Here is a 15,124-nt window from a genome sequence, read left to right as displayed (position 1 = left end):
ATCTCTGTCCTAAATTTACTACTCTGAATCTTGAGGCTATGTCCCCTAGTTCTAGTCTCCCCTACATTTCTTCATCTATATTTCTCTCTTTTGGATATGCATCTTTTTTCTTGAGTACACAGTTTACACGACTGATAACTCCCTGGCACCCAGGAAAAAGAATTTCAGGTTATATGTACTATTACAATAAATCTGAACTTGAATATGTAATTTCCCTCCCTTCCAAAGACCCCCATCTGCATCTACCACTGCCAACATACCAAAGGATCTGTCACACTCCCTCCTCCCATTGGGGAGAACCATAGAACATTACAGCATAGAAACAGTTCCCGTTGGCCCTTCTAGTCTGTGCTGAACTTTTTTTTTGCCTAGTTCAACTGACGTGCTCCCAGTCCATAGCCCCCCCATACCTCACCGGATGCAGTAAATCAGTCCTGCGGATACACAAGTGAAGCGTTGCTTCACTTGAAAGGCCTGATTGGGGCCCCAGACCATGGTGAGGGGGGGGGGACGGGACATGGGCACAAGAGTTGCACCTCCTGCGGCCACAGGGGAAGACACTTGGAGGTGCGGGGCGGAAGTAATAAGGAGGGATGAGTGCACGAGGGAATCACGGAGGGACCGGTCCCTATGGAAGGCAGAGAGGGGAAAATGTGTCTGCTATTGGAATCCTGCTGTACGTTCCGGAAGTTCCAGAGGATAATGTGTTGCATGTGGAGACTAGTGGGGTGGTAGGTAAGGATAAAGGGAACTTGATGTTTGTTGCATCTGGGGGCAGGAGGACCAGGGCAGATGAGCAGGAAATGCAGGTGAGGGCTGAGTTGTTGGTGGTGAAGGGAAGCCACATTTGTGGAAGAAGGCAGACATTTCAGAAGATCTGGACTGGAAGACCTCATCTTGGGAATAGATGCAGCAGAGACTAAGAAATTGAGAAAAGGGGATAGAATCTTGCAGGGGGCAGGGTGTGAGGAAGTGTAGTCAAGGTAGTTGTTAGAGTTAGTGGGCTTGCAATGTATGTCAGTGGAAACCTTGTTTTCCGAGATGGAGACAGAGAGATCCAGGAAGGGGAGAGTGTTATTGGACCAGGGGAGTTTGAGATCAGGGTGGAAGTTGGCCACAAAGTGGATGAAGTTGACAAGCTCATCGCAGATGTATGAGGCAGCCCTGATGTAGTTCCCTCCCTTCCTTCTCCTCCAATCACCTCCTGCCTTTGTGACCGTACCCCCACCCCCCCAGCTTTACTCTTTTGCTCGGAAACCTGCTGACATTTTTCCATACCTTGATGGAGGACTCAAGCCCGAAATGTCAGTTTTGCATTTTTTCCTTTGCTATATAAAGGACACTGACTAGCTGAGTGTCTCCTGTACTCAATTCTTTGATTTATAAAGCCAATATGACAAAAGCTCTCTTTACAACCCTATCCACCTGTGACACCACTTTCAGGGAATTATATATCTGTATTCCCAGATCCCTCTGTCCTAAAGCACTCCTCAGTATCCTACCAATTACTGTATGTCCTTTTTTGGTTTGACCTTTCAAAATACACCTCAGACTTGTCTGCATTAAATTCTATCTGCCATTTTTCACCCAATTTTTCCAGCTGGTCTAGATCCCTCTGTAAGCTTTGAAAACCTTCTTTACTGTCCACAACACCTCTACTCTTAGAGTCATCTGCAAACCTGCTGATCCAATTTACCACAATATTATCCAGATTGTTGATATAAATGACAATGGTCCCAGTACCAATCCCTGAGGCACACCACAAGTCCCAGGCCTCTGATCTGAGAAGCAATCCTCTCTGGCTTCTCCTTTACAACCCATGTTAAATCCAGTTTATCTCACCATGAATACAGTGTCTGAACCTTCTTGACTAACCTCCTATGTGGGACCTTGTCAGAGGCCTTTCTAAAGTCCATGTAGACAATATCCACGGCCTTTCTTTCATCAATTTTCCTAGTAACTTCCTCGAAAAACTCTACAATTGGTTAAACATGACCTACCACGCACAAAGCCATGTTGACTATCCCTAATCATTTCCTGGCTTTCCAAATAATTGTATATCTGAGCTTTTTGAATGCCTTCCAATAATTTACCTACTACTGACATCAGGCTCACTGGCCTATAATTTCTAGGTTTACTTTTGGAGACTTTTTTTAAACAACAGAACATGATCCAGTCCACCGGCACCCCACCCATGGCTGTCCACAGTGTCTCCAATCTTAGTGTTATCTCCAAACTTGCTGATCCAGTGTACCACATTAAACAGCAATGGTCCCAGCATCAATCCCCGAGGCACACTACTAGTCATGGGCCTCCAGTCTGAGAAGGAACCATCCACCACTACTCGCTGGCTTCTCCCATCCAGCCATTGTCAAATCCAGTTCACTACTTCACCATGAAGGCTCAACAGCATGAAATCATACACCAACGAGCTAAAAGACAGTTTCCTCATCGCAGCCATCAGGCTCCTGAATGCCCCCCACATGAATTGTTTGGTACAAACTGATCTTTTTATATTTTTTTTTATTGTATCTCTAAACTCTGTCATTGTGTTCTTGCTCTTTCGTGGCTGTACATTCATTAGAGCTGACCAGTTAGGCTGCCCGCAGAAGAATCCTTCTCACTGTATTCGATAATGATGTGACTGATAAACTTGAAGTTAAAATCCTAAGCACTATTTAGATCAGTCCTCCGTGTGATCCATCTATAATTACCAATCAAGGGAAAGATGTGATGGAGAATCTCTCAAGAGGGCATTTCCAGGAATAGTCCACGACAAACACTTCCTGCAAAAGACATTGCACACCCATTTCCTGTTTTGAGGAAAACACCTTACTGATCAGCCAATGTAGACTAGAAACACATTACGAAGACACCGACCACATGAATCTTCGGAATTCAAACTCGGCAAACTTTTTCCAACACAAACTTTTGTTACCCCTGCTGAAATGGCAGTCAATAGGCATATGATCGCACCTTTAAAGTAAACCTGCTGTATGAAATCTGAACCAATATCAAGTCCAGCATTGTTTCTGCAGTGCATTTTCTGATTTTTTTTTCTAAATTTGGAACTCAATTCACAATCTCAAATGATAATCCAGTTTTGGTACCTGCTTCCAGATCCTGTTGGGACACCTCTGAAGACCCATATATGTCAGATTTTAAACCCTCTAATCCAGTGACCCGTCCAAGTGTGCTTAAATAAGTAAAGTGCAGCTTCAGGATGGGGGGGGGTGGGGTAGGGTACAGAAATTGCCTGACACATTCTGTCACCATAGAGGACAGATACTACTTCAGTCAAATGCTGAAAAGCCTGGATAAAGTAGATGTGACAAGGTTGTTTCTCATGGAAGGAGAGTCTAGGACAAGAGGGCACAACCTAAGGATAAAAGGACATCAATTTAAAACAGAGACATGGAGAAATTTCTTTCGCCAGAGGGTCATGAGTTTATGAAACTTGTTGCCCTAGGCAGCTGAGGAAGTGAGGTCGTTGGATGTATTCAAGGCAGAGATTGACAGGTATTTAATTAGCCACGGCATCAAGGGTTAAGGGGAGAAGGCCAGGGAGAGGGGCTGAGTAGGAGAATGGATCAGCTCGTGATGGCATGGTGGAGAAGAATCGATGGGCAAATTTGCCCACTTCTGCTCATCTATCTTGTAAAAACTGCCTCAAATTAGTAACAGAGTGCAGATTAACTTTTAGAGGGGCCAGAAGCTGTATGTGATATCTTGTAATGAGGCTTATCAAAAATGAGACAATTTGGAGAAACATGCATGGCAAATATTAATAGAGCTATATATAAAGTGTGCATTATGTATGATGCCCCCTCCATAAATCTTCGTCCGCGAAGCCAAGCCAAAGAAGAATTATGTATGATTCTATTGTAGTACATTGCCATACAATTACAACATACATTCACCAGAATTCTGACTTGTTGCAGCCATGTAGATTTGCCAACAATTGTATAATTTAAATTACATATGCATACCAAAGTCACAAATCATGTTAGTGCCTTCTATTATACAGGTACTGCTGCATGTTCCAAACATGTTTGTCCATGGCCTCGTGTACTATCTCACCAAGACCACCTGTAAATTGGAGAACCAACACCTGATTTTCTGTCTGGGCACTCTCTCAATGGCATCAACACCGACATCTCTGGCTTCTGCCAACCTATCCTCCGTTCTCCCTCCCCTCCCCCTTGTCTTCCTTTCCCTCTCCATTCAAAAATCTATCCATTCCCCACCCCACCCCCTTATATCCATCCATTACCTCCTGCCTTTGGGACCATGCACCTCCCCCTGCCCCTCACATTTTGTTTGGGCACCTGCTACAGTTTGTCCATACCTTGATGAAGGACTCAGGCCTGAAACATTGGATATGTATCTTTATTACATAAAGTACACCGTTTGACCTGCTGAGTCTCTCCAGCGTTGTGTTCTTACACTCACCGTTTGACCTGCTGAGTCTCTCCAGCGTTGTGTTCTTACACTCACTGTTTGACCTGCTGAGTCTCTCCAGTGTTGTGTTCTTACATTCACTGTTTGACCTGCTGAGTCTCTCCAGTGTTGTGTTCTTACATTCACTGTTTGACCTGCTGAGTCTCTCCAGTGAGGTGTTCTTACCCTCACTGTTTGACCTGCTGAGTCTCTCCAGTGTCGTGTTCTTACCCTCACTGTTTGACCTGCTGAGTCTCTCCAGGGTTGTGTCCTTATACTCAGTTTGACCTGCTGAGTCTCACCAATGTCGTGTTCTTACCCTCACTGTTTGACCTGCTGAGTCTCTCCAGTGTCGTGTTCTTACCCTCACTATTTGACCTGCTGAGTCTCTCCAGTGTCGTGTTCTTACCCTCACTGTTTGACCTGCTGAGTCTCTCCAGTGTCATGTTCTTACCCTCACTGTTTGACCTGCTGAGTCTCTCCAGTGTTGTGTTCTTACATTCACTGTTTGACCTGCTGAGTCTCTCCAGTGTTGTGTTCTTACATTCACTGTTTGACCTGCTGAGTCTCTCCAGTGTTGTGTTCTTACCCTCACTATTTGACCTGCTGAGTCTCTCCAGGGTTGTTCTAACACTCACCGTTTGACCTGCTGAGTCTCTCCAGTGTCATGTTCTTACCCTCACTGTTTGACCTGCTGAGTCTCTCCAGTGTCGTGTTCTTACCCTCACTGTTTAACCTGCTGAGTCTCTCCAGTGTCGTGTTCTTACCCTCACTATTTGACCTGCTGAGTCTCTCCAGGGTTGTGTCCTTATACTCAGTTTGACCTGCTGAGTCTCTCCAGTGTCGTGTTCTTACCCTCACTGTTTGACCTGCTGAGTCTCTCCAGTGTCGTGTTCTTACCCTCACTGTTTAACCTGCTGATTCTCTCCAGGGTTGTGTCCTTATACTCAGTTTGACCTGCTGAGTCTCTCCAGTGTCGTGTTCTTACCCTCACTGTTTGACCTGCTGAGTCTCTCCAGTGTCGTGTTCTTACCCTCACCGTTTGACCTGCTGAGTCTCTCCAGGGTTGTTCTAACACTCACCGTTTGACCTGCTGAGTCTCTCCAGGGTTGTTCTATCACTCACCGTTTGACCTGCTGAGTCTCTGCAGGGTTGTTCTAACACTCACCGTTTGACCTGCTGAGTCTCTCCAGTGTTGTGTTCTTACCCTCACTATTTGACCTGCTGAGTCTCTCCAGGGATGTGTCCTTATACTCAGTTTGACCTGCTGAGTCTCTCCAGTGTCGTGTTCTTACCCTCACTGTTTGACCTGCTGAGTCTCTCCAGTGTCGTGTTCTTACCCTCACCGTTTGACCTGCTGAGTCTCTCCAGGGTTGTAACACTCACGGTTTGACCTGCTGAGTCTTTCCAGCGTTGTTCTTACATTCGCTGTTTGACCTGCTGAGTCTCTCCAGTGTCGTGTTCTTACCCTCGCCGTTTGACCTGCTGAGTCTCTCCAGTGTCGTGTTCTTACCCTCACCGTTTGACCTGCTGAGTCTCTCCAGTGTCGTGTTCTTACCCTCACTGTTTGACCTGCTGAGTCTCTCCAGTGTTGTGTTCTTACCCTCACTATTTGACCTGCTGAGTCTCTCCAGTGTTGTGTTCTTACCCTCACCATTTGACCTGCTGAGTCTCTCCAGGGTTGTTCTAACACTCACCGTTTGACCTGCTGAGTCTCTCCAGTGTCATGTTCTTACCCTCACTGTTTGACCTGCTGAGTCTCTCCAGTGTCGTGTTCTTACCCTCACTGTTTAACCTGCTGATTCTCTCCAGGGTTGTGTCCTTATACTCAGTTTGACCTGCTGAGTCTCTCCAGTGTCGTGTTCTTACCCTCACTGTTTGACCTGCTGAGTCTCTCCAGTGTCGTGTTCTTACCCTCACCGTTTGACCTGCTGAGTCTCTGCAGGGTTGTTCTAACACTCACCGTTTGACCTGCTGAGTCTCTCCAGTGTTGTGTTCTTACCCTCACTATTTGACCTGCTGAGTCTCTCCAGTGTTGTGTTCTTACCCTCACCATTTGACCTGCTGAGTCTCTCCAGGGTTGTTCTAACACTCACCGTTTGACCTGCTGAGTCTCTCCAGTGTCATGTTCTTACCCTCACTGTTTGACCTGCTGAGTCTCTCCAGTGTCGTGTTCTTACCCTCACTGTTTAACCTGCTGATTCTCTCCAGGGTTGTGTCCTTATACTCAGTTTGACCTGCTGAGTCTCTCCAGTGTCGTGTTCTTACCCTCACTGTTTGACCTGCTGAGTCTCTCCAGTGTCGTGTTCTTACCCTCACCGTTTGACCTGCTGAGTCTCTGCAGGGTTGTTCTAACACTCACCGTTTGACCTGCTGAGTCTCTCCAGTGTTGTGTTCTTACCCTCACTATTTGACCTGCTGAGTCTCTCCAGGGTTGTTCTAACACTCACCGTTTGACCTGCTGAGTCTCTCCAGTGTCATGTTCTTACCCTCACTGTTTGACCTGCTGAGTCTCTCCAGTGTCGTGTTCTTACCCTCACTGTTTAACCTGCTGATTCTCTCCAGGGTTGTGTCCTTATACTCAGTTTGACCTGCTGAGTCTCTCCAGTGTCGTGTTCTTACCCTCACTGTTTGACCTGCTGAGTCTCTCCAGTGTCGTGTTCTTACCCTCACCGTTTGACCTGCTGAGTCTCTGCAGGGTTGTTCTAACACTCACCGTTTGACCTGCTGAGTCTCTCCAGTGTCGTGTTCTTACCCTCACTGTTTGACCTGCTGAGTCTCTCCAGTGTCGTGTTCTTACCCTCACCGTTTGACCTGCTGAGTCTCTCCAGGGTTGTAACACTCACCGTTTGACCTGCTGAGTCTTTCCAGCGTTGTTCTTACATTCGCTGTTTGACCTGCTGAGTCTCTCCAGGGTTGTGTTTATTATGAACAACCTGGCACCGTGCTACCAAGAATGCACGTCTAAATTATTGGAAAATACATTTATAGGCAAATCTTCTCCTTCCAGTCTCAAGAAACCAACGTGAAGGCACTGCCTCGAGAACAAATAAAGAAAAAGCAAACTTTATTTCAAGCAAAAGGAGGAAATGCAACGGTTCCCTTTCAAAACTTGATCGAGCATCAACAAATCCTGCTGCCTCCACCCATAACAAAAGAGGGTGTGGATGCAGAATGAATTGTACCACATACGATCAGTATTTTCTTTTTTTTGGCTAAAAGTTGCACAAGAAGAGAAGTTTGGTCAGTAATAGCTCACACGTCGTTGAATGGAAGAGGATTAGTAGCAACTCACATTTGGTACTCGTCGATAGCTTCCACTAACTGTCCCCAGGAATCGAAGTCTGTGCCCTTTCTGAAACTTGCATGCCATTTTTGTATAGTTTTATTCATATCAGTCATTTTTTTTTCAAATGCACCTATCCAAACTACATCGGGTTAACGGTGGGTCTCTTCACGTCACATTGTGACTCAACTCACAGTCTCCGGCCAGTGACCGAGCCCATCTGGGCTGGCGTGTGAAGGCCAACCTAACCTGGCGGCCGCCCCTTTCTCCCGCCTTCTCCGATCCGTGTTGGATCCTGAACCCGCCGGGCTCTTCCTCGACGCTTCCTATTGGTTCGCCCGGCAGTCCATCACCGATGCCTCCGCTCCCCCCCCCTCCCTCTCCGTTGCATGCCAAAGCTCGGTTGAGGCGGCGCGTGACGCACCGGTTGAGGTGAGGTCATGGTCCACCCCTCAGGCCGCGAGGCCGCGCGTGCGCTCACCCGGTGGCGCCGGCGATCCAATGGGAACGCAGACGACCGAGGTGACGTCAGGCGCAACCAGGGGACGGGGACCAAGTCCGGCATTGGCTCATCGTGATGACTTGTTTTTTTTCCCGTAACGGAGAACGCGTTAGTGAAACTAAAACAAACAGGACCAAAAAAATCAGGGACGCCTCGGGATGTTGACTCCTCCCCGTCGGAGTGCGGCGTGAGACGTCATCGCGCCGGCGCGCGCCGCCGGTGATTTCCGGCCTGGTCAGGCGGCGACGATGGCGCACTGGTTTCACCGAAACCCGTTCAAGGCCACGGCGCCGGTCTCCTTCAATCTCTACGGGGTTGCGACCACCAATGCTGCGGCCAAGATCTGCAAGTAAGCTTCCGACGGCGGGGGGCCTTGAATGTCTGTGACCAGTAGTGGTGCTGGCAGGCTGTCTACAGTCGTCTGGCACCTTGATGCGTGTTTGACTGTGGGGACTGATGAGCAGTCTCCTGTCACTGTGAAAACCAGCCCAGCCCAAGCCCTTGGACGTTTAGTTTGATGATTTATGTGAGCATTACGTCCACATGTACAATCAGATGCTAATAAACGAGCCTGAAAAGGTGACTGAGGTGAAGGGGAGGAAGATGTTGTCCTCGTGGTCCAGAAGATCCGAATACGTGGGATCCAGCGTGAGTTGGCTGTTTCATTTGGCAGAGGTTGTTGATTAGCCAGGGCCTGAAAGGTTGTGGGAGAAGGAAGGGGGAGTTTGAGTCCGACAGCTCTTGCTTGACCCATACTTAGTGAACTTTAATCTCATTGAAGCCTTTCAAATGTTGAAAGGCATGGACGGAGTAGATGTGGAAAGGTTATAGGCTGGACAGTGGGGGAAAAATGGATCAACTCATGATAAGGTGAGGCAGACTCCAGAGGCTGAATAGCCTATATTGGCTCTTGTGGTTTTAATTGGATACAGAATTGGCTTGATGGTAGGAGATACTTATGACCAGTGGTAAGCTATAGGATTGGTTTGTAATTTAAGTCATTAACATATGTGACAATATAGATAGCACAGTTTGGAAGTTTACGGCTGACACAAAAGTTTGTAATGTAATGGACAATAAAAGTGATCTGAGCTTATGGCAGGATGTAGATGAACTGAGACTGGCTGATGGAATTTAATTCTGGCAAGTGTGAAACCAGTGCAGGACTTAACTGTTAAATAGTAGGGCTCTGTAGAGTGTTGCAGAAGAGAGTCAGTCCTAGGGCCATGGATACATAGTTCCCTAAAGGTAATGACAGGCAGTTTAGCATGTGGGCCTTCATCAGTCAGGGCATTGAGTACTGGAGAAGGGATGTCATGTTACATCTGTGTGAGATATTGGTAAGGCACACATTTGGGGTACATTAAGTCCCTGGGTGAAGAGCATCCGTCTTACGGGCAACTCGTACATACAGACTTCAGCAGTTTGTTGCCTTGAGAAAGGAGAACACCGTCCGTCATTTTAAGTCAAGTCACATTGTCCTTAACACAGTTGAGTGTGCAACTTCGTATTTGGCTTAAACTTTTCTCTTATTTACCCTTGTAACCATGCCTTCAAAGCATAAATCGATGCAAGTGCTGGTGATGCATTAAAGAAAAGGAAAACGAACCTGTTCCGACTTCAAATTTGATTAAAGACTGACTTAGGAATGGATCTTGTTTGTAACCTGGGGACTGCCTGTACTCTATGCAGTACTGGTCACCTTGCTCAAGGAAGGATATCAGTAAACTGAAAAAAGTGCAAAGAAAATTCCGAGAACATAAAACTTTACAGTACAGGTTCTTTGGCCAAGATATGGTGACCTATGTATAACAACTCCACAACAATCTCACCCTTTCCTACCTCACACCTCTTTTTCTTATATCCATGTTCCTTTAAGCCTTTTAAATGCCCCTATTGTACCATCCTCCATCAGCACCCCTGGCAATGCATTCCAGGCACCGATTGCTCTCTGTATATATTATAAAACTTGCCTGTGACGTCTCCCTTAATCTTTAAGATTTATTGTCAGAGTACATACATGACATCACATACAACTGTGAGATTGTTTTCCCTGTGGACGAGGCAGAATTACCACTTATTCGTAGTGCAAAAACCTGACTCAATTGACACGTGTAAACAAACTGCAATATGGAGAGGGGAAAAAAAATCAATAAAGTGCAAAAGTAAGTTCTTGGTTGAGCGTATTGTTAATCCACTCATCTTAAACTTCCTCTGGCATTTGCTGCTGTTGCCCCACAAAAATGGAGCTGGCTATCCTCTCTATCTAGGCCCTTTGCAATCTTGTATACCTGTAGTAAGTCACCTCTCATCTTTTGTTGCTCCAAAGAGAAAAGCTCTAGCTCTGTCAACTTTGCTCTGTAAGATATGTTCACCACTCCAAGCAATATCCTGGTAAATCTTTGCACCTTCTCCCCAGTATCTGATGGGGAGACAGAGGTAAAGGGCAGGGGGAGGAGCTCAGGCCAACAGGTGAGGTAGCTTAGGGTGGGAGGGCAGGAGAAAAAAATGGTGAGGTGATGGGGAGAGGGGGGTAGCTATCTGAATGCAAAAGGGTGGTGAGCTGGGAGAGAGGAGACAGGGATAGGGAAAGAGAGACAAGGGAGGAGATGAACAGAATTTTGACAAATTAATTCTATTGCCTGTTGGCCTGTGCTCTTTCCCTCCTACACCTTGTCCACCCCATCCTACCCCCCAACTTTTTATTCAGACACTTGGTTGGTTTCTGCTCATACCCCGATGAAGGACTCAGGACCTAAGCATTGATTATTATTCCTTTGCTTCCTCTGCACTACAATCGCAGCATGTACTGTTTAATTCTCAATAGTGCACTTGATGGACAGTTTATTGGAGGTGACATACAGCATTGCAGGGGCAAAGATCTTTTTTTAAAGTGAGCATTGTTTGAAGGTGGTCTGCACTGACAATTGTGACCTATCAGTTAGGATCATGGCTTGATCAGCAATATGATGCAAGCATAAAATCAAGACAAATTTCTGCAGTCAGCCAAATTTGAGGAGGGTTCTCCATTCTCTCTGCAGATTGATCGCATCAAAGGAAATTAGTGGGTTCAGAATGGTCAATGAATAATTAAAAGTGCACTTTGCACTTCTCCGTGTTGTCACGTGTTGCAAGTTGTGTCCACTTCTATAGGGGTGGAATGCGCGCAAACTGGGGAATATTCCTTGGCGACTCGCAGGAGATGTTTGAGGAGGATTTTTGTGCTCTTCCTCTGGCACACAAGTAAGGAGAAAGCAGTCAGATCTGTCACTTGTACAGGTGGCCATGATGACACAACATCTGGGGTTTCCTGACATCTCTTTACTGTTAAGTTATCTGCAGAATGGTGGGGGAGCCTACACTTTGAGTGAGCAAATCCCAGTAGAAGATATTTGGATCAGTTAATGGCATGCTTTTTGAAATGTCTTCAGGGTCTGTTGATAACATTTAGTTTATCTTTAATTGGCTTGAGATGCTGGACTTGGGCAGACTTATCAAGTTTATTGTCATCCGATTATTGCACAGACATATCACACATACACACAGACAATACATATGCAGGACAAGTGAATGAGAGTCTCAGATGGTTAGTGTGAGCAGATAGATCCATAGAGCATAACAGCACAGAAACATGCCTTTTGACGCGTGTCTCCCAACGGGCAGCCCGGCGCGGGGCTCCCAGCCACAGAACCTCCTCACTGGTTCACCACCATGGTCACCATCCCCTGTGCTTCTCCCTCTCAGATGGGGAGGGTGCTCTTCTCATTCTCTGGTGCCTCGCTCCATTCCTCCACTTGCAAGGAATCTGCAGCCTCTTGTAGCCTGCTCCTGATTAGTACGTGCTGCAATCTTGGGCACAGACCCACAGTTATGGGATTTCAACTGAAACCACCGTCAGCTCTCTCAGCGGGCTGTTCAAAGCCCGTGTGGAGCCAACAGCAATGGAAGTTGATTGGGCGGCTCGACCCCACGGGAGTGCTGCATCTCTGTTCTCCGATGGTCCATACCAGCAGCAGTGCTGCCGCTACAGAGGATCCAGCAGTGCCACCATCTTCATCTCTGAATTTGGCTTTACCGATGTCTTGTACAACTTTACCATAATGTCACGACTCCTAGACTCAATACTGATTTATGAAGGCCAATATGCCAAAAGCTCTCTTTACAACCCTATCCACCTGTGAGGCCACTTTCAGGGATTTGTGTATCTATTCCTGGATCTCTCTTCTACTGCATTCCCCATGCCCCTATCATTTGCTGTGTATATCCTTTCTTGGTTTGTCCTTCCAAAGCACAACACCTCTATTAAATTCCATCTGCCATTTTTCAGCCCATTTTTCCAGCTGGTCCAGATCACTCTAAACTTTGAAACCTTCTTCACTGTCCACAACGCCTCTAATCTTAGTGTCATCTCCAAACTTGCTCATTCAGTTTACCACATTATCATCCAGATTATTGATATCGATGATAAACAACAATGGTCTCATCACCGATCTCTGAGGCACACCCCTAGTCACAGGCCTCCAGTCTGAGAAGCAATTATCCACCACTACTCTCTGGCTTCTCCTGACCAGCCATTGTTGAATCTAGTTCATTACTTCTCCATGAACGTGTAGTGTCTGAACCTTCCTGACTATCCTCTCATGTGGAACCTTGTCAAAGGCCTTACTAAAGTACATATAGATATCATCCACAGCCTTCCCTTCATCAACTTTCCTGGTAACCTCAAAAAAAAACTCTACAAGATTGGTTAAACACAACCTACCATGCACAAAGCCATGTTGACTATCTCTAATCAGTTTCTGGCTATCCAAATAATTGTATATCCGAGCTCTTGGAACACTTTCCAATAATTTACCTGCTACTGACATCAGGCTCACCAGCCTATAATTTCCAGGCTTACATTTGGAGCCTTTTTTTTTTTAAACAACGGAACAATGTGAGCTATCCTCCGGAACCCCACTTGAGGCTAAGGACATTTTAAATATTTCTTCCAGAGCCCCTGCATTTCTACACTCACTTCCCTCAAGGTCTGAGGGAATATCTTGTTGGGCCCTGGTGTCATGATAATGAATATGTATGAGATGTACCGGAAGTCACGTGGTATGAGAGAGAGTTAAGAACACAAGCAGGAGAACAAAGGAAACGGGAAAATAAAGCCACTGAGAAGTTTACCTGATAAAACTCGTGTTTAATGTTTTATTAACTTCACATTTCTGGCCACAAATGTGACATTGGCGACGAGGATGGGATAAGCTTGAAGAAAATTAAAGACTAAACAAGATTACAGAGGATTACAGACAACTTCAAGGTGATAAGAATTTTCTCTTTGTTTAGTACTTTTGGGGCTGGAATATTTCCTCATGGCTGGGGCAAACGGTGACTTTCTAACACATAGTGGAATTGCTCATTTTGACCCAACGGGTGATGCATGCACTGTAAGTGTGAAGTGGAAGGCATGGCTGGAAGAATTTGAATCCTACGCTGACAGTCGTGGCCTATTTCTAGGTACCGGTACAGTTGAACAAAAAGCGCAGAGAAGGGCGTTACTTCTTTTCACTGCTGGTCCTGCAGTTCGGGAAACATTTAAGACACTTTTGAATACTGGAAGAAAGCGGTAGATGCATTAAATGCACACTATGTAGTGACACCGAATGCTACATTTCAACGCCATTTGTTTCGGAGAACGAGACAAGAAGATGGCCAGATGACGAGACTACGCCAGCTAGCGGATGGATGCAATTACATGCCAGCTGATTTGGACAACCAATTATTGGATCAAGTCGTACAGCACTGTAGATCAGATAAACTCAGAAGACGTCAACTGGAAAGAGGGAGGGAGTGAGTTGGAACTCACCGATGCTTTAACCATTGCTGCTGCATTAGAGGCTGTGGAAGGGCAATTTCATACCATGACCCTGAAAGACAACTCAAGCCAGCAAATTAAGAGGCTCTCACATCGCCATAATCAGCCAAGATATACGTCGACACAGGACGTGGAGTGTTATCGATGTGGAAACCGAGGTCACTTTGGAAAAGACCCATATTGCCCGGCCAAAGGCAAAGTTTGCAGAAAGTGTGGAGGTAAGGACCACTTTGTAAAGAAGTGCAAAAGCAAATCCAATACAGACCAGAAGAGGAAGAGTACAACTTCCAAAGGCAAAGCCTGGGGAAAAGGAAAGTATCCTGGAAAGAAAGATACCATTCGCCAGATAGACGGTGACGATGATGATACCCAGGAGGGACAGAGTTGTTACCAATTTACGTTGAATGATGTACATCATGAGAAGGTCCCAGTGATCATTGGTGGAGTGACAGTTCAGGTCATTGTAGACTCAGGCAGTGACAGTAATGTGATTGATCGACATTTATGGGAGAAGTTGAAAAGGAAAAAGATCATCTGTACCTCAAAGAAGTGTTCCAAGAAACTGTATCCATACACAGCAACCAAGCCATTGCAGACCATTGGATGTTTTACTGCAACTGTTGAAGCTGGAGATAAGTACACCAAAGCAGAGTTTATGGTCATAGAAGAGAGGGGAGAACCATTGTTGAGTAGAAGCACAGCGCAAGACCTGGCAATACTTCATATTGGAGCTTGTGTCAATTCAATTCAGTCATACGAGGATATGAAGCAAGAATTCCCCGCAGTCTTCCAAGGAGTAGGAAAGCTGAAAGGTCGACAATTGAAGCTAGCGGTAGATGAAACGGTCAAACCCAAGGCACAACCAATGCGCCGAACTCTGTTTGGACTTCGTGGGAAATCGAAGCCAAAATTAAAGAATTGATCGAACAAGACATTATTGAACCTGTGGAACATTCAACACAATGGGTCAGTCCCGTAGTGATTGTGCCCAAACCAAAGGGTGACATAAGACTATGTGTTGACATGAGAATGG

At 46.0% G+C, this 15,124-nt stretch overlaps 2 protein-coding genes across 5 annotated transcripts in view; one reads left to right on the top strand and one right to left on the bottom strand.

Annotated features, from left to right (window-relative positions):
- Positions 1-8,394, bottom strand: part of aida (axin interactor, dorsalization associated) — an 83,700-nt gene extending 75,306 nt beyond the window's left edge. For 2 of the 3 annotated variants that reach the window (XM_069887876.1, XM_069887877.1), the window contains exon 1: positions 7,736-8,394. In XM_069887876.1, the coding sequence (XP_069743977.1) occupies positions 7,736-7,842 (107 nt within the window). In that variant the 5' untranslated portion in view covers positions 7,843-8,394. The remainder of the gene's footprint in view (positions 1-7,735) is intronic. The other variant, XM_069887879.1, reaches the window with a different exon arrangement.
- The window catches only part of brox (BRO1 domain and CAAX motif containing), a 74,988-nt gene continuing 67,782 nt past the window's right edge, over positions 7,919-15,124 (top strand). The window contains exon 1 of one of the 2 annotated variants that reach the window (XM_069887874.1): positions 7,919-8,158. In XM_069887874.1, coding sequence (XP_069743975.1) covers positions 8,082-8,158 — 77 coding nt within the window. In that variant the 5' untranslated portion in view covers positions 7,919-8,081. Of the gene's footprint in view, positions 8,159-8,241; positions 8,578-15,124 lie in introns of those variants that run through there. The other variant, XM_069887873.1, reaches the window with a different exon arrangement.

This window comes from Narcine bancroftii, chromosome 6 (assembly GCF_036971445.1).
Source record: "Narcine bancroftii isolate sNarBan1 chromosome 6, sNarBan1.hap1, whole genome shotgun sequence".
Classification (NCBI taxonomy): Eukaryota; Metazoa; Chordata; class Chondrichthyes; order Torpediniformes; family Narcinidae; genus Narcine; species Narcine bancroftii.
The sequence above is the reverse complement of the archived record's forward strand: the minus strand, read 5'-3'. Positions and strand labels throughout refer to the sequence as shown.